The sequence below is a fragment of the Macaca thibetana genome, chromosome 10, assembly GCF_024542745.1.
Source record: "Macaca thibetana thibetana isolate TM-01 chromosome 10, ASM2454274v1, whole genome shotgun sequence".
NCBI classification, from domain to species: Eukaryota; Metazoa; Chordata; class Mammalia; order Primates; family Cercopithecidae; genus Macaca; species Macaca thibetana.
The window spans coordinates 78167562-78190408 of record NC_065587.1 but is presented as its reverse complement, the minus strand read 5'-3'; the positions used below and the strand labels follow the sequence as shown (position 1 = coordinate 78190408).

At 44.5% G+C, this 22847-nt stretch overlaps 1 protein-coding gene across 1 annotated transcript in view; it reads right to left on the bottom strand.

Annotated features, from left to right (window-relative positions):
* Window positions 1–22847, bottom strand: part of LAMP5 (lysosomal associated membrane protein family member 5) — a 210034-nt gene that overhangs the window by 14047 nt on the left and 173140 nt on the right. Inside the window, exons 2-5 of the mRNA XM_050745066.1 lie at window positions 1867–2011; window positions 1138–1310; window positions 630–761; window positions 400–505 (exon numbers count right to left, since the gene is read on the bottom strand). Coding sequence (XP_050601023.1) covers window positions 400–505; window positions 630–761; window positions 1138–1310; window positions 1867–1930 — 475 coding nt within the window. The 5' untranslated portion in view covers window positions 1931–2011. The remainder of the gene's footprint in view (window positions 1–399; window positions 506–629; window positions 762–1137; window positions 1311–1866; window positions 2012–22847) is intronic.

Sequence of the window (22847 nt, the reverse complement as noted above, 5' to 3'; positions counted from 1 at the left end):
TGCCCCCTTGCAGTTTTAGCGCATAAGAAACAAAACCAGGGTGCGGAAGAAAATTAAAATGCAGCTTTGCCCTTCTCCGTGGTCCTTCAAAGGCCAAATCATAAGAGGTCGTTTTGAAGCACCAGGGAACGGCAGATCTTCAAGGGACTTCTCATCTAGGATCAGGCCACGGGTGACGTTTGGGTACCCATGCCTGTGGTTCCTGGCGGATCTGCAAGGCCTGAGACCCAGAAGACTCATGGGCACTCCCGCCTCTTCCGCCCTAAAGAGCAAGCCGAGAAAGACTTGGCCTCGGAGCGCAAAGCCTGGAACGGTTTCCAAAACCCTGAGGAATTCTCTCTCCAAGTCTGCTCTGCGAGTTCCCAGGCTCCTTCCCCAGCCATGCCGGCCTCTACTCACCACTGACTGCATCTTTGAAGTGGGTCTTCTCGGAGGAATCGTAGACAAACTGCACTTTGCTCAGCCTCCAAGTCGCCTCAGGTCCCTTGGACGTGTTGTGGCTTTCCTGTTGAGCCAGGGAGGCGCGCTTCAATCGCCCCCGCAGCGTCTGGGTTCTTAAACCCGGGGCCCGCCACTTCCCACACCCACGCGCAGCCTGCGTCCCCTCTGCCCCCTGGGCTCGGAGTTACCTTTACAAAGAGCATTTTGAGTGAGTAGGCGCGATCCACCCAGAACACTTGCAGCTCCGACTCGCTGTGGCCACAGCGGCCCTTCACCTCAGCTCCCCGGGTCAGTGCGATATCAGCCTGTTCTGTGATCAGCTGGGAACACAGACGCCCCGCGCCCCCTCAGCTCGCCCGGCCCTGGGGCGGGGGCTGTAAAGGGCGGCGCGTCCAAACTCTGGGTTGCACGCTTGGGCGCTCCTTTGCGCGCGCGCATCCCAGGTTCCGGGAACATGCAGTTAGATGCTCTACGTGCAGCCCCGGCCGATAGGGAAGCGGAGAGAAGGGGGTTTACTTTCAAAGCAGGCAGGGGAGCAGAAGGCATTACAAGCTGGAATCCCCATGCAGCATTCGGGAGCAGCCTGCAGGGGTGTGGGGAAGAAGGCGGGCAACCCAGGTTTCCGAAGGGCCTTGAGGAAGGGTGCCCTTCGCCCTGGAGCCCTAGGAGGAAGCTGAGGGGGAAAAGATTCCTTACATCTACGTAATTGCTGGCCCACACATCATAAGGTACAATAAATTTGGCTGCAAACTCTGCCATGAGACACGTCGTCCCATTTTCCCGCACCACAAATATATCTTTTTCAGGGTTAGTGGAAAGGCCTGAGAGATTTTCCACTTCTTGTTCTGCCATGATTTGAGCCATTGTATCTGCGGAACAAACAAAACAATTCCATCAGTTCAGGACTCAGAGAGCCCAGGCGCCTCGGGCGCTAGGGTGGGGAAACAGTGGTCTGCAGGCTTTGGAGTGACAAAGTTCTCTGCCAGCAGCTGTGCGCTCTACGAGCCTTTTCTCTAGCCCGGGTCTAACAAGCTTCATTCCTTCCCTGTTAATTAATAATGAAAATACGATTTTAAAAATAATTTAAAAATCATGACTTTGTTTGTAATATAGCTGACCGTTTTCTACATCTTGGGATTTTAAACTAAGTATTTCTTGCCAATGCTCTGACTTCACGAAGCTGGCCTGTCTAGGCTCTGTCTGCAATATGCCACACAGGTGTATGGCTCTCACGGGAATTCCCTGCCACCGGCGGGGAAGGCCCTGCCTCCTCCCCTAAAAGAAAAGAAAAAAGAAAAAAAAAAAACCCAGCAAAACATTAAGGGCCATATTTTTTTATCTTAAGCTAATTGGCTTTACTTTGCCGGCTCTGTTCTCTGCACAGAGTGCATCCTGTCCTCTCCCCGTCGCCAAATCGCTACTCACGGAACAACATCAGGAGAACTCGAAGTCTGTCGACGCTGGGGACCGCTCTTCCTTGGAGATCCATACTCGCAGTGCAGCGAATGAGGCCAGCTGTGCTACTGCAGAGGCCGCCCGAGAGGGAATCCCTCAAAGTCGCCGCTGGAGTGGGCCGGGGTGAGCGAGGGGCGGGGGACAGAGAAGGAGGAGGGAGGGAGCGCGTATTCTGTGAGCGCTGGCTAGGACTCCGTGTGGAGTGCGGCACCGACAGCTGCTGGCAGAGCAAATCAGCTCACTGCAGAGGAAAGGACCGCGCGGCGAGGGAGCTGTCCACGGCTGCGAGTGCTGAAAGCTATCCGATTGTGTGGCAGGAGTGGCTGTGGCTTGGCTTGTGCGGAGGGCCAATGAGATTTGGGGGTACCTAAAATTCTCCCTGGTTCTGTTTCCTGTTCTGCAATTGCATCCGCAAATATGCGTCTGTTCTGAGAAACTTAACACCACCCTCAGACTTCTTAAATCTCCTTATCAGGTACAGTTATTACATGGTGTAGATACCGTACCACTGGAATGGTATCTGGTTCCTGAAAGAAAATGCATCTGGTTCCTGGAAGAAAACGGTGGAGCAAAAATTGTTGCTGCTTTGAGGGAGGAGGGCTATGTAGGAATAGAGAAGAGAAAATGCTATGGCAACAGTTTCCTGAATTTGGAGACATCCCTTTCTCTCCCTTGCTCTCAATGAGCTCATGGGTTTAAAGTAAAATTGACGCCTCCTCAAACGAAGCCATCAGACAATGCAGTAGCTCCATGTGGGCTTATTTTCCTGTAAATTTTGCTCCCGGGAGCATGAGGACTCTGAACTCTGGGATCACCTATCCTCTTGCATTATACCGTGACCACTCAGCCAAGAAGGGATGCAAGCAAATCAGAAGTTTTTGAGAGTTATCTATTATCTCTTAGGACAGAAATTTTAGAATTATGCCCTAAATAATGTCACATAGCTATGTAAGAAAAACACACACTGATACTACTCTAAAGCCTCTAGTGGAACAGAAAAACAAATATTACTGGGCTAATTCCTATATTTACATATTTGGTAGCTTGCTTATTTTTAATTTTTGCTCTATAAATCAGAATACAGCTTTCAAAAATACACATGCAGTCCTCATCAATTGTAGTGATGTCCAAATATTTTATTCCTTAGAAGATATTTCATGATGCAAATAAATGTTGTATCAGTAATATAATGTTATAAAACAATGTCATATCAAAGGGAAAATTGCAAAGTATTTCACCTGCATTATCTAATTTGATTCTCTCCAATCTTAGAAGGTAGGCAAGGAAAGATACGAGTTACTGTGGTTTTACATACCCCAAAACTGAGGCTCAACTAAACTAAATGATCTTCCCAAATGTCACATGGTCAGTTAGAATTAAAATACAAAAATCACATGCTTTAACTCTGTAAAGATTATCTTCATTTCTCCTTACATAATATTTTTACTCCATATTTTGATTTCCCTAAAAATCTTTATTCAATATCAAATATTAATCTGAAACCTGAAATCTCTATCATTAATTCACATTCTTGAAATTTATAGAATGCTGTTTTAAATATAATCACATTCTGACATATCTGCCACAAAGTATCTATATAATGCTTTGGCTTTCAAACATATTCCTATATCAATCATTAGATCACTAGCAATTCAAATTATAAAGTAATATTAAAATTGATACTATACTTTGACATTTTGACTCTCATGCTTATATTTCAGTGTTTCATCCAAACATTTCTCAAGAGCTTTACAAAGATGATTATATATAGAAGAATTGGTACAAATTTTACAGGAGAACTTAACAGAAATGATTTTATACAGAAGATTGATATAAGGTCAATTCTTACCAGTTGAAAGTGGAAGATATAACATTTGTATGTGTTACATTTTTTTCACGTTAGCAATCATTATTAATCACTTATTTTCCTGCAGTAATGGAAAACTGGAAAACAATGAGACATGTAATGAAGTATTTATTCTCTCTCTCTCTCTCTCTCTCTCTCTCTCTCTCTCTCCAGTATTTTGTGAGGACAGAAATTAGTAGATTTCAGTTCAGGATTCACTACTTATTACTTTTGTGATCTTCTAAAGATTTTATTTTTTCTCACCTGTAAAATTGGTACAATAACTCAGAGGATGGCTAGTTAGACCAAATGGGCCAATGAATATAAAAGCATTCTAAACAAATTACAAATAGATCCATAAACAGTAACCGAATATGTACTACTTCTGGTATGCTTGATGTTTTGAAAACCAAAAGATATTTATCATTACACAAATAGGAGAGATACCTATAAGAGATTATGACAATTTCTCTTGTGACATGTTATTGCAGATATCTTCATTACATAAGTTGCTAAAAGATCAAATGAATTAATTATCATCTGCCTTAATGATAAAAGATTAAATAAGTAGTAGCATTGGTCATTGATCTTAAAATGTTGTAGTTGATTTACAGATCAGATGGTTGTTCCTTTGAAAATTACACCTGATATAAATGATCTCTTCGCTGACACTGGAGAGTGTACCCTAGAGTACTCAAATGAGTTGAAAAAAGAAAGGAAGCAATTTTAACCCTTTTTGGGGGGAGGATTATTGTCAAAGCACAATCAGTTCAATGACTTTTTAATGTTTAATCTTAAACATGGCTAACAAATGCCCATTAATTTATCATCTTATCCACTATGATACATTGCAATAGGAGTTGGGTCATTATACCTACAACTTTCACTTACATTAATTAAATATCTTTCTAATCATTCTGAAAAAAGTCTTTGGTTCTCTAAAATAAGCAAAGAGGTGATCAAGGAGCAAAATTTACCATTAAATTGCATTTTAATATATTAACAATGTTTCCCAGAATTTGTTCTATTTTTCATTTCTCAAGTCTAAAAGATGGTAGGATAAATTGACAAAAATATGTATACCTGCATAGGTGGTGACTGTGTCAAATTTTATTATTGCTGTTGGTGGTCAATAGAAATTGTTACAGTGTGATGTGACCTAAATACACTGGATTTGGGATCTCCTCTAGATCCTTTAGGTCCTTCAAAGGCTGTTTTTCCATTCATATAGATACTTACTGAATTAGCCTTTATGAATCTCATGCCATTGAGTGGTTGCTGCTTTATAAAAGTGCAAGAAGAGGCCCCTGCATAGAACTTTCAATTTAGATGAGAAAAAATAATAATTTACATAAAGATGCCAGTTAGCCTGGCACAGTGTCTGCATAAATGTTTAGGGGGAAAAAAAGTAAGACAGGCATCCCAGGTGGGAGAGTGGTTGAAATTGACCAAAAAAGGCCTCTTGGAGAAGGTGAGTCTTGAAAGAAGTTGACAAACTGATGTAGGGTGGAAGGAAGGATGCAGATAGAAGAAATATCTATTGAATAGGGAATCAATGCAAAGATGTAACTCTTCATCTGTCCATATTTATCCATTTGCAATAAAAAGCAAATTAGGCCCTAAATTCACAATGCCTTACGTACTATAGAACCCCTATTTTATTTCCTTATTTGATAATTTACCCACATATGGCATATGTAAAAGAATGGTATATGCAAAATTTATTCTAAATAAAATTAAACTTTTCAAGTTGTTAGAGGCATCTTTTTATACTTGGTTGTGCAAGCAATTGACTTGTTTTTGTAGAATCAAGCAACAAAATTACGAAAATTAATGAACAATCCTAATAAGAAAGGCATATTCATGAGCGTCAAAAGGAAAAGGCTGGGCTTTGTTGCAGCTGAAATTTGGTTTATTGGCATTTCAGTCCACTTTACATTAAAGTGTAAAAATGTACTCCTTGCTCTGTTGTCCCCACAGACATCAAGCCATCCCTCTGCAACCCACACGCAGACAATGGAAGCACACCCGAATAACAGAAGCAGAAATAATTTAAACAAGCAAGATGCACACAGCTGTTAAGCCAGACTTTCTACTCACCAAAACCTTTTCTTGTGTTCAGTTTGTCATAGAACAATTATTTCATTTAATCATTGCCTTCGAAGACCTTTGCAACCCTTTCTAGGATCTAAACCCTTGTGGGATAGAAACTAAAAAATAAATGTATGCACAAGAATTATTTTTCAGTTTCTATCCCACAAGGGTTTAGATCCAGAGCAAAGAGTACAAAAATAAGTGTCTGCCTGAGCAATGTATGCACCAGAATATTTTGCGCATACATTGCTAAGCTCTAGAATCTTTGGAAAGTATAGGAAAATTGAGTTTAGGCTCCAATGCACTCAGTCTGCATGCCCTTGGTATAATTTCCCTCATCCTAGTACTTCTTTGGTGTCTCCTGCATCTACTCTAATGAAACAATGGTTATTTCTGCAATAAGGGTAACCAGTAGAGGAAATAAACCACCAGAATGATGGCCTTTTTATTGGCTATGTTCACACTAAGTCCTGAAAAAAAAATCATTTATGAGTTCATTTAGAAGAATTGCCTTCAGCATAGGGGAATATAGAGAAGAGCATCCTTATAGTAAACCCTGAATAAGTAAATGGTGAGGGGCCAGGTAATCATTCCTCAAAATTTCAGTAGCAAATAAATCATTTTTGTCTTTTGAATCTGTGATTAGTTAACTGTTTTGGTCAGTCTTACATTTTGGGTCAGTGATACACAATTCACTCTGCTATCTCAGCAGTGAGGAAAACCTTGTTAACTTGTGGGCAGGGGACCTTTCTGTAAGGTTGAATTAAAAGTCATTTGAGGATTTTAAAAAAATCTTTAATAAGTCTGTTCTCCAAGAAATGACATCTGTCACAATAGGCCTAAGGTTAGACAAGCTGTGTCTCATGTAACATATTTTGCTACCTGAATTCTGTGACAATGCAGTACCCTAAAAATCTCTGAGATATCACAGGAGTTCACTGTTCCCTTGATTAGTCTCTCTCTCTCTCTCTCTCTCTCTCTTTCTTTTTGAGACTCTCACTCTGTCGCCCAGGCTAGAGTGCAGTGGCACAATCTTCACTCACTGCAACCTCTGCCTCCTGGATTCAAACTATTATCCTGCCTCAAGCCTCCTGAGTAGCTGGGACTACAGGTGTGTGCCACCATGACTGGCTAATTTTTTGAATTTTTAGTAGAGACGGGGTTTCATTATGTTGGCCAGGCAGGTCTCGAACTCCTGACCTCATGATCTGCCTGCCTCAGCCTCCCAAAGTGCTGGAATTACAGGTGTAAGCCACCGTGACCGGCCAAGTTACTCTTTTAATTGTCTATCTGAAATTATCTGCATATTAACTTGAAGATGTGTTTGGAACTAAGGAAAATTTATATTAATGGCCTTTGGGAAGGAGGGTGAGAGCGGAGTCCAGAGTCCACTGTCTCCTATTGAAGCTTTGCTGGCATTGTAGCTGGAGTCCTGGAATTCCCTGGGGTGCTCTGATGTAAGTTGAGGACTCTCTCTCTCTCTCTCTCTCTCTCTCTCTCTCTCTCATTGTGAAAGCGTAGCAAGATGTTTTAGTAACAAGGTAGTCCAAAGAGGAGAGTGTATTGGAAAGGCGAATGGGATGGGAGTCTAAGAAGCGATATGTTAGTTATGACTGTATTACTCTATTAGCGACAACATCTGGAAGGAGTGGCTTCATTTCTCTGGTCTTCGACATACATTTCCTAAAGGATCGTTCCAGGACTACATGCCCCAAGCCTCTGAGTGATCTTAGTAGGGAAGTAATCTAAGCAATATCCTTTGGATGATGTGGGTGGGTGCTCGGAATTTCATTATTAAAATTTAATATCTGAACATGCAGGAAGTGTGCGTTGCTCATGGTCTGTGGCGTTACCTTTGGATGGCGCGGCGGTAGGTTGGCCTGGTTGCTCATGGCTCAGTGTCCTTGGGCTGGCACGTGCGCCCACTGCGGACTCCAGACTTGACAGCTTCTGCTGGCAGGAAGGAAGATGCACTCTACTGTTGGGCGCTTCGCTGCCTGCACCCCTGCCTCGCGATGTCCTCAGCCTGGGAAAGACGTCAGCGCTTTGCACCGGAGTTGGGTTGTTTGGCACATTCGAGCAGCTGCTCCGGGTATAGCGGTGGATGATAAAACTCATGCCTACTTACAAAGGCAAGGTCCACACGGGCTCCAAAGCTCAGGGAGAGAGGTCAGTCCCGGGGCTGGAGCTGAGTATGTTCGGGCCATGGCGACAGGAACCACGGGGTCTTTAGTGTTCGGGTACCTAGAAGAGTTACACCCGTCACAAGAGTCCATTGTTCCCTTAGTTACTGTTTTTACTTGTCTATCTGACAATTTTAAAAGGGGACAAAAGTTCCTAGTAGCGTGTCTTGGCTCCTCTGAGACTTTCTTTGGAGCTCTTATGCCCCGGGAAGCCTCTGGCAACCTTGCTCTGGGGCGGGGAGGATGGGCGATGAGAGAGACCCTGGCGATCAGTGGCCGCGGGCTTCTCGGGTCCCTACCCTGTCCAGAGAAAAGCCTGGAGACTACTAGGGGAGGCAGGGTATTAAACAGAGGAGAGGAAGGAGACCAGGTTACAGAGGCTTCGGTTCTCTTTTTTTCTTTTTCTTTTCTAAACCGCCAACACAATATCCGTGCCGAGGGAAATTCCCCCGACAAGCCCCAACGGTCTAGCCTCCAGGTAAAATGGGGAGGATACTGCGTTCCAGGGCCAGGGGCGCGCGGGGATCCTTGCTGCAATTTGGTCCTGGGACAACCCCAGGACCTGTACGAGATTTTCCAAACGGACAATAGATTCTGCTCGCTCAGAGGAGATCGAAGCAGAGACTGCCAACTAGGCTCCAAGGGTGCGCAGAGAGCCCAGGCGCGTACTCAGAGGAAGCGGTATCTTCGCGCGGGGCTGGCGCCAGCCCTGGAAACGAGTGGGTTCGGGCCCCAGGACCAGGAGAGAAGGTGGACTGACTCATTGGTGTTCCCTCTGTAGGGTCCCTATTCGCTAAGCTAAGCTCCATGCCCAGAGAAGAGGGACTGAAATTCACACCTCCTCCTACCTCCAACTCCTTTAGGCGCCCAAAGCTGCTGGAGGCTCTGGGCTATGTTAAGACTTTTTTTCTGCCGTCCTTTCATTCTCCAATCTGGGCATGAGGGCGCGGGAGAAAGGACTTCTCCACCCTAGATCGGAACTGGAAGACAACTACAGTCTTCCGCCTTAACGCCAGACAAACCGCGGGCCCGCCCCCCGGGGAAGGTCTCCGCCGCTGAGGCTGCTTGGGAGCTCCGGTGCGCACCCCGGCATGTCCGGGTCCAGCAGCCCGCCAGGTCGCAGGCGGGAGGTAAGACCCCGTGTCTGGCTGCGCTTAAGGGTGGCCTGTCCCCGGCCTCTCTCCCCTGGTCCAGTGAGGGCCAGATACGAACTCTGGGAAGCCTCACACCTGATAAACGCCCTGGGGATTTTTTCAACAGCCCCTCAAAATAAGGGTATGAAAACACCCCATTCGGTTACTTTTTTCTCCAAAGTAACCATTAGGGTTGTTGCAACTTAAAAGCAGATTTGGGGGTGCCCCAGCCTTGCCCCTGCTTGTGAGATACCCCAGGCCTCTACTGTCCATCAGAGGTGTCCCTTGGCCCAGTAGCCCCGCGTGGGCACCTAACCCGGCAGGCTATAGGCCCAAATCTATTTCCTCTCCAGGATTATCTAATTCTCCGGGGCCAATGTTTTTCCTCTTCTTCAGCGAAATAGCAGGGTTTATGGAAGTTTATAGCCAACGCCTCGCCTGCAGCCCCGGGAGTCTCAACCCAAGCCAGCCCAGCCTTGTAGCCCAGAGCAGCAAAGCCACAGCAGGCAAAGCGAGCTAACACGGGTCGCGCGGAGGTCGGGAGCCCTGGCTGCGGCGGCGGCGGCGCCGGGGCAGTTATTCCCGGGTGACTCTGGGGACGCGCGCAGATGGGGGACGCCTCCGGCTACGCACTTGGGGCCAGCTGCAGCTCCCGGGAGCTCGGCGCTGATGGATCATCTCATTTCCCGACTTGATGGGCCGAAACCTGGGATGGCTGTACCGGCAGGGGGAGGGTGGGCTCAGGGACAGAGGGGTAGGCGGCCCTAGGTGCTGGATTTTGGTTAGGGAAGGACACATTTCTTAGAGAAAAAAACTAATTTCCCCTCATCGCGAGGTTATGATCCGTTTTTCCATTTTATGGTCTGAGCACAGGCGCCGCGCCCCTTGTCCCCATGGACCGCGCGCGGGCCCCGAGTGCAGTGGCAGTTCCCGGGGGCGCCTGGGGCCTCTGAGTCCGCCCGCACTGCGCCAGTTGGCATCTTTTCCCACCGGAGGCTGCGGAAGCAAAGGACTCGCCCTTTCAATTCCTGGAAAGAGCCCTGGGGGCATGTGGGCCGCAAAAACCTTCCTTCCATTCCGGGCCCACTTAAAGTCCGCATCTCCCCGTGGACTGGGAACTTGGGCTCTGGTCCGGTGCTCGCCCCGAGCCTCGGGGCACTGCGAAGCTAAGGGCCAACCCCGTGCCACAGCAACCAGTTTGGAGCAAGGAGGCAGAATAGGTGTTGAAAGTCGGGGCAGTGGTGAGGGAGGGTTGTAGAAGGGTGGGTGGGAAATGCGCATCGAAATGCTTGAATTCCTTCTGTCTGATCCTCCAGCAAGATTAAGAAAGTCGTGTATCCCCTGGGAGGGAGAGGCTGCACGTCCCTGTCCTGACACCCCGCCCCAGGGCTCAAGCGGGAGTCAGAGGGAATGAGAAGAGTGGGAAGTCCGAGGCTAAGTTTGGGTGAGAGGTGAGCAGATGAACTGGAGAAGGGTGGTGTTGCGGGGGGATTCCTGCCTCTGGGCAGTAACTAAGAGTTTTTTCCTTTCAGCTTCCCAGAATCTTTCTCCATCTCAAGAAGTGGAACTTGGACTCCAATCCAAGGCCTTCCTCCTTGGCTGGGTCTTGGAGAGCACTGAACAGATCTCAAACCTGGGATCTTAAAGAATCCCAAATCTGGGTGCACCTCAGCAGAATACACTCTCACGGACCAGACTGTCAGGAAAGCTGCAGCTCTCTAGAGGGCCAGGAAACACCACATGGTTCAGGGCATCTGACAAAGTGCTGCCCAAAACCCAGAGCTGGTTCTGAGACCAGTAACATCACTGTCCCCTGGAGACTGCAGGATTGCAGGCCTCACCTAGCCCTACTGCATAGGAACCTGCATCTGAGACATATCCAAGGACTGTGCACAGTCCGGTTGGAGAAGCCTTTGCCTCATTTACAGAACCTGAGTTTAGCCATTGACAACCTGTTCAATCCTGTTCCTCCCAGGTTCCTCTTCATCATCTGTCACGTGGGAGCTATTCTGTAGGTCCTGGGGGGGCCCGTATGCACTCCTGAATGCACTTCAGACCAATGGAATCAGAATCTCTAGTTTGGTGGAGCCTAGGCAGCAGTGTGTGTTTTAGGTGTCTCCAGGTGATTTTAATGACAGCCAGGAATGACTAGTGTAGAAATATCCACTTTACAGATTAGTTAGATGAGCTAAGATAAGGCCTGGGTAAGACAATATGTGTAGTGTTAAGCCCACTGCTCTCTGTAGCCTGATTCATTCTGACTTCAGCAAGCATGGCCTTGAACAATACTTAATTAGCCAAGTATGGCTAATTAACTTTGCTGTGCCTCAGTTTCCTTACCCATAAAATGAAGTTGATAATAGTGCCCACCACAAAGGGTGTTTGTGAGGATTTAGAATCAAATGTTTAAAATCGAATTCAATAAATATTAGTTTACAAGGTCAAATCCCCCGATCTCTCATTTTAAATTAAATGGTAGAGGGCCTGATTGCTTATTTATCTCACCCTACCACCCAAACCCCTCGCCAAGGCAAGAAGTCCTCTTCCAGAGCACAACAGCTTGCTTTGCTTCAGTATTCTCGTCTAGTTTTGAACACTTTTTAGCACAAAAACCAATATTTTAAATTGCTTTGCAATTCAGTAAACCTGATCCTCTTGCAAAGGTTAATTTTGCCAAGTCCAGTAATCCCATTCCAGGTCCATCAGTTTCAGAAGCACTAGTGTGAAGGATGTGCTCAGCTCTGATCCCACCCGGAGATGCTGATTCCGTAGGTTTGAAGTGTGGTGTTGTATTTGTATATCTAACAAGTTCCTAAGTAATGCTGATGCTTCAAGTCAGAGGGGACCACACTTTGAGAACCAGAGTGGAAAAGGAATGGTTGACTCAGAGCATCTCAGGAATCTCAATGGCAACACTGTCCCTTAGAAATGCAATGTGAAACACACACATAATTTAACATAATTTAAAATATTCTGGTAGGTACATTTTAAAAAGTAAAAAAAGAAACAGGTAAAATTAATTTTAATAATGTACTTTCATTAACCAAATATATCCAAAATATTTTTTTCAACATCTAATCAAGAACAAATACGCAGTGAGGGTTAACGGAAAAATCACAAGATCTGTACATTTAGAAAAGGAGACTTTATTTCATGAGTTTCCACCACAAGGAAACAAAGTTCCCAGTAACATAGAGAAAATCAGAACTAAGAGAGAGAAATCAGGGCCACAGGACTTTGATTACTTGACTCAGCTGCACTTAAAGCCAGCTAGGAATCAGCTCACCTTCCACATCTTTTAAAAGATGATGGAGGAGGCTGGGTGCAGTGGCTCACGCCTGTAATCCCAGCACTTTGGGAGGCCCAGGTGGGTGGATCAAGAGGTCAAGAGTTCAAGACCAGCCTGGCCAACATAGTGAAACCTAGTCTCTACTAAAAATACAAAAAAATTAGCCAGGACTGGTGGCAGATGCCTGTAATCCCAGCTACTCAGGAGGCTGAGGCAGGAGAATTGCTTGAACCTGGGAGGCGGAGGTCGCAGTGAGCAGAGATCATGCCACTGCACTCCAGCCTGGGTGACAGTGAGACACTCCATCTCAAAAAGAAAAAGAAAAAAAAAGATGACAGAGGAAATCCATTTTATGGGTTTGTAAGTGTCACAAGTCGGAGCAGAGTAGCAATTTGCATTTGTTGGGCATCTTGTCCTAGCATTCAGGTGCTTTGATGCATTATTATTCTAAAAATGACATTAGTAGCAAAATATGTAATCTTTAGGCCATGTTTTATATCCCATTTCTTAAGAATGTCCTATATATGACCTGGAATCTAAAGTACCTTGGCAATTGGAGATTTGATAAAAGATCAAGATTGGAAACCATATGGTAGATATAATTCTCACAGACAAATAGTCCAACCCAATTACTGCTAACAGACTGCTCATTACTTCCTTCCAAGAGAATGAAATTTGAAATAGAGCTTGACAGGAATATAAATAAACACAGATATTATTCCTTCTTATGTGGCTACACCAATACATTTCATACACCTGTGACTGTACCTTTATAGCTTTATATTGTGGTTATTTTTCTGTGTTTCCTACTAGTTGAGAACTCCTTGAGGGCAAGGACCATATTTAATATATTTCTGTATCCCCAACACCTGTCATAAGGCCTGCAACACCACAGATGCAAAATAGTATTTCCTGAATTTATGCTTCTCTATCACATTGCTTTGTTATTTCCAGGAGTCACTAATGCCAGCACGTGCATAAAGTTGAAATACATTGTAATCATTATGTTCTAAAAGTATCCCTACATTACCAATGGTTGAGGTCTGTTACAGAAACATTTATGGGTATTTATCAGACACTGTTCTAAGCCCTGTTATAAACAGATCAACAAGACACACACCATTTTTCTTACCCTTGGACCTTTGTCCTTATTGTTCCTTCTATCTTGAATGCTCTTCCCATACCCTTACTCTCCTCTGTATCCCTAGGACTCCTCACTTGCCTTACTCAGGTCTGTCTTCAAATGGGACCCTCTCAGGGAAGCCTCTCCTGGACATTCTATTTCAAATGACACCCTCTCTCCACCCCCACCCTTGGTCCAGGCTTTGTTTTTCCCCTTACAACATATTGCTTTCTTAACAGTCTGCCTTTCATCAAATTTAAGGTTCCATATTATTGTAAACCACACCATTATTTTATGTACTATTACAAAAGCAAAACTTACTGCCAATTAAACCATGGCATGCTATCGATCAGGACCCATTCAGAGTAAGAACTGATGAAATGCATTCATTTACATTATTCTTTGTCTGGTCCTTTTAATTAGAATAAAGATCTCAATCTTTTTTTTAAAAAAAGTTCTTATTCTCCAGTGCCTTAAAACATAATGGGCATTTAAAATGTTAAATATGGGAGGATAAAATCCATGTCTTCAAGAGTGAGATCAAGTAAACAGTTATGAAACAATATAATAAATGCTCAAGTAGAAGATGGTAGGAATTTTTGTCTGCATGCAGAGAAGAGCGTGTCTCCCTCAGCCTGGCTGGGAAGAGCCTTTCAAGGGAGGTGATGACCAAGCTGGTCTAGAAGAGTGTGGGAGGCAGACCCACTGCAGGAGAGGATCTTCAAGCATCAAAGTCCAGGGATATAAAAGTATGAAAATGCAGGAAAACTGGAGGTTATTCTGTCTGACCAAAATGTGTGTTGTGTCTAAAGCAGTGATTCTCAACCTTGAATGAGTATGAGAATCGCCTGCAGGGTTTGTTAAAGCACATTGTTGGGCTCCTTCCCCAGCGATTCTGATCCCATAGGACTGGAGTGCAGCAAGAGAACTTGCATTTCTAATAGGTTCCAAGGTGCCTCTGATACTGCAGGTCCAAGGACCACACTTTAGGAACTGCTGGCCTGGGGGGAGGCTGGAGGAGGCAATCGGTCATCTCAGCTCAGGTGCTGCTGTACACTCAGCCTTGGTGTATATGCTCAGATGAGGCATGGAGACCACGAGGGGAGGAGGGCAGCAAGGGGCTTTTCATTTCCTCATTATGATGTGCAATAAGTAGAGTACAGGAATTTTTTCTATAGCTTCCTAAGTCTGGGGAAGGCAAACACTTTTCCTTGTGTCCAAGATGTCCTCTTGTTCTTTAAGACTGAAAGAGAACAAATATACTAACTTTTGTCTACACCAGGCTCTTTAAAGAACAATGTCTCCATTATATCCCAACATTTAGATTAATGTTCCCATAAGGAAACTGAGGCCTGGAAGATTAAGTGCTGGGACACAACTCCCCTACTCCCAGCTTTTATATCCCCATTAGTGAAAGGGAAAATAGGGCCTAGAACTGATTGTGCTGCTGCCAAGACTCTCCCTGCCCCTGTCTGCTCTTCAGCACCCACAGCGTCACTACCACCCATCTGGAAACTATCCATACTATTCTCCTGTGTCCTTTATCCCTACCCTGTCAGGGACCTCCATGAGCACAGGCCCTCAGCTCCTCCTTATATAGCTCTGAAAGCCCCCATAAGAATGTCATCTCCCACCCCACTTATCTTCTGGAACTCATGAACAGTCATCAGCAAAATTCCTGAAATATGCAACCTCTTCTCTGCAAATACCTCTCCCTTGCTTGCTCTAACTCAGATCAGGATATTCTATGAAGGGACACTGCTTTCTGTGCAGCCCTTTCAAGAGGGAGCTGTAACCTCCCAAACTTTAGTGCCACTGGGTCTGAAGGGTGTGTGTCTCCTTTAATCTTCATTGTTGTTTTCCCAGACTACTGTTTTATTTTCCCCCTAAGACAGCCCCCTCTCTCCCAGCTTCATATCTGATGTCATCAGACTGTAACTCCACTACCTTTTCTCATGCAACCATGTACTGTTACTCTCATCCCAACAAAGGGTGACACCCCATTCTCTGAATATGTTAGCTATCAACTCAAGATCAGTCTCTGTGATGCTCCTCCTCCTCTTCCTCCTCTTGGTGGTTTCAATATCCATAACTGTGGCTTTCTAACCCCACCAATTCCAGTCCCTCAAGCTTCTCCCCACTAATGATCTTCTCTTAAATTCTACCTCAGTCATTTAGCCCATGATCCAATTACCTTCCAGTGACCAATTCATTTCTCTGCTTCTCTTCATAGCATGACTTTTTGAAATAACTGTCTACAAGCACTATCTCCATGTTTTCTCCCCATTCTTTTGAGCCCACTTCAATTGGGACCCACCTAAGTTGGTCTTGTTGAGGTGTGATGGTCTTTGATGTGTCAACTTGGTTAGGAAATTTTATTAAATCAAACTGTAATTTGGGTGCTGCTGTGAAGATATTGTGCAGCTGTTATTAAAGTCTATTATCAATTGACTTTAAGCAAAGGAGATATTTTAGATAATCTAGTGGACCTCATGCAATCAGTTGAAGTTCTTAAGAGCAGAGCTGTGGATTCTCTGGAGAAAAAAACAATCTGCCTATGAACAGAAGCCTGAGAGTCCCAGCCTATCCTTCCTAATGCCTATGGAATTTGGACTTACCCACTTATTCCCCCATAATCACACAAGCCAGTTCCATGCAGTAAATCTCTTAACAGATATCTCCTACTGGTTTTGCTTCTCTGTGGGTTCAACCTAGACTGATACATGAGGTTTTTCAGGTTTCCAAGATGTCAAATTTAATGACAAATTCTCAGGTCATATTTGACTTAGGCAAATTTGACACAGTTGATTATTTCCTTATCAAGGCCCTTTGCTCATTGGCTTCCAGAACAGTTCACTCTCTTGCATTTCTTATGAATCACTGGTTTCCTCACAGTTCCCTTTTGCAACTCTTCCTCGTTTGTGATTACTTTTTTTTTTTTCTTGAGACAGGACTTTCTCTGCTGTCCAAGCTGGAGTGCAATAGTGCAATTACAGCTCACTGCAGCCTCCACCTCACAGGCTCAAGTGATCCTCCCATATCAGCCTTCCAAGTAGCCAGGAGTACAGGCATGTGCTACCACACCTGGCTAGTAGTTTTTTTGTTTTGTTTTATTTTTGTAGATACAGGGTCTTCCTATGTTGGCCAGACTGATCTCAAACTCCTGGGCTCAAGCGATCCTCCCCACTTGGCTTCCCGAAGTGCTAGGATTACAGGTGTGAGCCACCATGCCTGGCCTGTGCTAACTCTTAAGATTGAAATGCCAGCCCTCAAATGTCTTTTTGTCTCTTCCTACTGTTCCATCTGGCTGAATCTGCAGCTAGAGTTGCCTCAAAAGTGGTGGCGGGAGAGTTCCCACAAGGGACTGCCTCAGGGTGTTCTGAGATGGGGCCAGTGGGGATTCCAAAACAGCACTAAACACCAGGCTGATTTCCAAATAGTTTCTTAGAGGAATTTATATAGATAGGGTGCTACAGCTTCCTTGTGAGGGACAGTGATACAAGGGATGTTTTACCCAGGTATATCTCCAGTGAGGAGCTTGGGTTATGAAGTTTATCTGGAAGTTTAAGGAATTTGGCTCAGGGCAGGGGCTAGTTTTGATGTGTTTAACAATATGTTTGACCTTTTAGAGTTTTGGGCAACAAGGCAAACAAGTTTATCGGTGCATGGAAATGTTCAAGGCCCCAGTTTGAATTTAAGCCTTCAGGGATTAAACATGCAGCTGGCCAGGTCACAGGACAGTCAGAACACACACAAAAAAGTGGGAGGATCTGGAAGATTCCACGTTCTACACTCACTCAGTTGACTGTATCATTCAGTTTTGTTTCTTTAAACAAAATGAATATGTTCATAATCTCAAATGTTTGCCAAATACCTACTCAACATCTCTACCGGGTTATATAAAACCATTTATAAATAAACATATCCACAATGGGTTTTTTTTTTTCTTTTTAGAGACAGGGTCTTACTCTGTCACCCAGGCTGGAGTGCATATGCATGGTCATAGCTCATTGTAACCTTGAGCTACTGGGCCTAGGCAATCCATGCAAGTAGCTGGGTCTACAGACACACAACACCACAACCAGTGCTAAAAAAAAAATTCTGGACAGGGTCTCACTGTGTTGGCCAGACTGGTCTCAAAACTCCTGGGCTCAAGTGATCCTCCTGCCTCAGCCTCCCAGAGCACTGGGATTACAGGTGTGAGCCACTGTGCCCAGCCTTAATGGTAAATTTTGTCTGTCAGCTTGGGTAGACTATGGTGCTCAGAGGTTTGGTTAAACACCAGGTTCAATATTGCGTGAAGGTATGAGATGTGATTTCAATCAGTAGACTTTGAATAAAGCAGATTACCCTCCATAATATGGGTTGGCCTCATCCAATCAATTGAAAACTGTAAGAGAAAAGATTCAGGTCCTTTGAGAAAGTGGGGATTCTTCTCCAGGCTACCTTCAGACTCAAGCTGTAAAATCAACTCTTCCCTGGGTCTCCAGACTCCTGCTTTCTTGCCGATTTTGAAATTGCCAACCTCCATAACTGTGTGAGCCAATTCCTAAAAATAAACCTCTCTCTTTCTCTTTCCACATTCTGTTGGTTCTGTTCCTCCAGAACTCTGGCTAATACAATGTTCAAAACCAAACTCCAAATGTCTCACCCCTGAAAAAAACAAAAAAACAAAACAAAAAAACTCCCTGCTCCTTCTCAACCTACTCCATTATAGTTAGCAACAGTTAACTTTAATGGACCTACGGGGACATGGAGAATGAATGTCTTGCCAGGCTGAAGAAGCCTCAGTCTCTGAGCCCACAGGATGGCCAACCAGCCCTGGAACAATGATCCCAGGATGTTTCTTTGAAGGAAATAGACTGCTAACATGTTTAAGCTACAGTTAGAAGGTGTTTTTCATCTTTTACAGCCACTTAATCCTTACTGCTGGGCATTTCTAGTGGAGGGAACAGCAAGAGCAAAGGGCTTTTTTAGAGACAGAGTCTTGCTGTGTCACCCAGGCTGGAGTGCAGTCGCATGGTCATAGATCATCGTGACCTTGAACTACTGGGCTTAAGCAACCCTCCCAAGTAGCTGGGAGTTGCTCAGACCAAAAGCTTGTAGACCACCACTGACTCCTCCCATTCCATCACAGCCCACATCCCATCCAATCTATCAGCAAATCCTGGCATCTCTCCCTTCAAACTAGACACATGATCTGACCACTCCTCACCATCTTCATTGCCCTCACCCTGGTCTATGCCACTACTCTCTCTCATCTAGATAAGTACCTCCTAATCAGCCCCTGCTTCTGCCATGGTGCTGCCATGGCCAATTCTGCACAAGGGATCAAGAGGGATTCTACAGTGTAGGTAAGGCTTTGTCACTCCTTCTTCAAAACTCTGTAATTGTTTCCCATTTCATCCAGATAGAAAAGCCAGGTCTACCAGGCTCCACGTGATTTGGCCAACCTTGCCTCTTCCGTAATCACTCAGCCCCTTGGCTCTGCTCCCATTCTGGATGCTCTCCAGCCCTGGGCCCTTTGCTCTTGCTGTTTCCTCCACTGTAAATGCCCAGCAGTAAGGATTAAGTGACTGTGAAAGATGAAAAACACCTTCTAACTGTAGCTTAAACATGTTAGCAGTCTGTTTCCTTCAAAGAAACATCCTGGGATCATTGTTCCAGGGCTGGTTGGCCATCCTGTGGGCTCAGAGACTGAGGCTTCTTCAGCCTGGCAAGACATTCATTCTCCATATCCCCATAGGTCCAATCAGCATAGAAGAGCACAGGGTACAGGAGGAAGAGGTCAACAGATAGGTCACTGCTGTCTCCTAAGGAAGGTTCACCAAGGCTTCCACTGGACACTATTCCATTGCTCAGAATGGAATCATATGGTCATATGTTTATACCTGGCTTCAAGGGAGCCTAGGAAATGTAATATTTATTCTGGGAACCCATGAACATAGCTGAGATTCAGTTCTATTCTGGAAGATGATGGGTGGAAGGCTATTGTGGGGAACACTAGCATTTGCTATCTCAGCACCTTTTGGAATGACAAAGATGCACAGTGCGACTGGGGTAGATTGATATGAAACTAGATTGGAGAGGCAGGTAGGTAGGTATGGAAGGTTATTTCCAAAGTGGCTGCCCCAAATCTCTCCCATTCTTGAATATTAATATCCTTCTTCCAATCAAGAGGTGGGTCTCTCTTCCCTCCCCTTTGAGTCTGGGCAGACCTTATGACTTAATTTGACCAATAGCATAGACCAATGGAATGTGGTGGCCTAGGCTTTAAGAATTGATTCTGGCAGCTTCCTTTGTTGCTCTTTTGAGATTCAGCATCCAGGTAAAGAAACTTGAACTTGACCACTAAATGTGGAGAGACTATGTGGAAAGGGAGCGAGCATCCCAGGCAGACATCCCAACTGAGGCACCAGATGTGTCAGGAAAACCATGTTGGACATTTCAGCCCCTGCGGGGTTCCCAACCAAACACAGCCATACAAGCGACCCCAGTCAATACCAAGTGGAGCAGAAGAACTAGCCAGCTGAGGCCAGTCAACCTAGAACACCATGAGAAATAATGAATTATTGTTGCTTCAAGCACTCAGTTTTGGGATAGTTTGTTATGCAACAATAGATAACTAGAATAGCAGGGGCAGAATCACATGGAGGTTTATAGGCTTGGGAAAGGAGTTTGGCCTTTGTTTTTAGTGCAGAGGGAAGCATTAGGGGATTTTAAACAGATGAGCTGCACAATCAGTCTGATTTATACTTCAAGAAAATCACTCTTCTACTGTGTGCAGAGAGGATTGCAGGAGCTCAAGAGTGGATGGAAATGAAACCAGGAAGCTGTTAGAGTGGTCAAAGCAAGAGATGACATTGGTTACAACCAGGGTGGTTATCTCAGTAGTGTTGAGAAGTGATTCCATTTCAGAAATATGCTGGAGGAAGAGCTGATAGTACTTATTGATTATACCAAGGGGAAAAGAGAAAGCCATTAATCAAAGATAATCCTGAGAGTTTTAACCTGAGGCTGGGAAGGAGTAGGCAAAAAAACCCAGGAATTCTAATTTGAATGTTAAGTTTGAAATGCCCATTATATTTCCAATGGCAGCTTTGAGTATTTGAGCATCAACAGGGAGGGCATTGCTGGATGTATAAACCTGAGACTCTGATTACCAAGCATCCTTCTTGCCTCTTGAAGTTTGGGTGTGTTGCTTTATCCTTGCTCTTAGAGTGGGGTCCATATTCTCATACAAATGAAAAATATCACTGAATCCAAATATTAGACTTTCACATTAAGAAGAAAATTTAGAAAGGCACACTGTCTTTGAGACAGAGTCTCATGGTTTTCTTGGCACCCAGCATGCATATCTGCTAGACTTGGGATGATTAATGGACAAGATTGTTCATGACCCACTTATGGACTGTTTCTTCCATTATAAAGCCTTTGAAATCTGGAAAGCTGACTGGATTCAATTTCAACTAGAAATGCTACCATCTCTCTCTTTTTTTAATCATTAAACAAAACCCACAGTGCAGTCATACCTTCAGAGGTTTTATTGTTACTAAAATATAGCACACATTACAGTATTTGTGTATCTTTCATGTTTTCTGTCCTAATGGCTAGAATATCTAAAATGGGAAATAATAATCCAGAGCTGGTTAGCTCTCACTGATTTTGGTAATTAATTTTGATCATTCAAGAGTACCTTATTTTTGATTATTCAGGACTTTTGTTGTTTCTATTTCTTGTGATAACATCCATACCGGAAGATAGCCAGAGAGAAAGAAAAGAGGAAGCAAATAACTCTTAATATTTTTTCCTTATTGAGTAATCCACTAAGAAAACTTCACAATGTGTCTTTCTGCATAACATTAAGGAGTCTGCCATCTAACAGGAAAGTTAAGGCACACATATGAACATCTGGCACACTCTAGCAGCTGGAAGTATCATTATTTTTTTAAACAAAGTAAGTCTACTTTGAATGTTCTCTCCCAATGCTGCTAACTCTCCAAGGCTGAAGGGGAGCTCACTGCAGCAGATACTTTTGGTGCCCTACTCATATTCCCTTGTCTCCTCAACCTCCCATAACTTTAGTACCATCTCATTCATGCCTAAGTCTTCCTGCCTCCGGCACATGCAGCTCTCTCCCTGAGGGCTTCTCTGGCTCCAGGAGCTTGCTTGACCCATGAGGGGCTGGTTGGAGCTACTAGGGAGTCACTACCCCCAAGAAAAACTCCCTTCCAAAGAGAAGAGAACGCTGATGGATAAATACCCCTTGTCTCCACCCTGGTGGGACAATTCTGAGGTGTGTGCTACACCATCCTGCCATCTCTAGTCAGATTGTGCCCATTGCCCACAGCAGTAACACTCTCCATAATTATTCCTTAGTGTTTTACTTCCATCCCCCAACCCCTCATTATATTTCCTGGGATCACCTTCCAAATAAAATACTTGCACTCAAATTTTTCTCTGAGGCTCTGCTTTTTGCAGAACACACACTGCGACATCCCAAATCATTTGTCGTCTTCTTCAGAACCACACAATCACACTAGGACTTTTAAACACCTGGGGAGTGGGGGAGGTGCCCACTCCTCAGTCCCAGAGGTCACTGTAGCCATTGTCTCTTGTCCAACCCAGCAAGGACAAGAGCGCTCGGTCCAAGGAAGCCTTCACTCCTGGCAGCTCCCTTTGTCTACAAAGGTTCGTAAAGCAGCAGAAACCAAGGCTTGGAATCAGGCAGCAGAACCATCTGAGATTCTGCCACTTCCTGGCCCTGGACTTCAGAAACCCTGTGTCTTTGAGGACTCCAAGGGGCTTTTTTGCTTTTCCTCCCCCAAAGCTAAAGAGTTGGGTTCCTGCCACTCTGCCTCTGCACCCCCATCCCTTCCCTCTTCTCTACTCTAGGGTAAGTGGGCTAGACCGAAGGCTGGCAAACTTTCCTTGCAAAGGGCCAGACAGCAAACATTTTAGACATTGTAGGTCATACGGTCTCTGTTAGAAATCTTTGACCCTGTTGTCACAATGCAAATGCAACTACAGGTCATATTTAACTGGATGAGCATGGCAGTGTTCCAATACAATATTTTTATGGACACTGAAATATGAATTTCATATAATTTTTATGAATCACCAAATATTTTTCTTTTAACATTTTTCCAACCGCAGAAACATAAAACCCATTCTTATCTCATGGGCCATATAAAAACAGGTGAGAGACCAGATCTGGCCAGTGGAATATATAGTTTTCTGAAATATATAGACTTTCAAAAGCAAAATTCTGTTTAGATTTTAT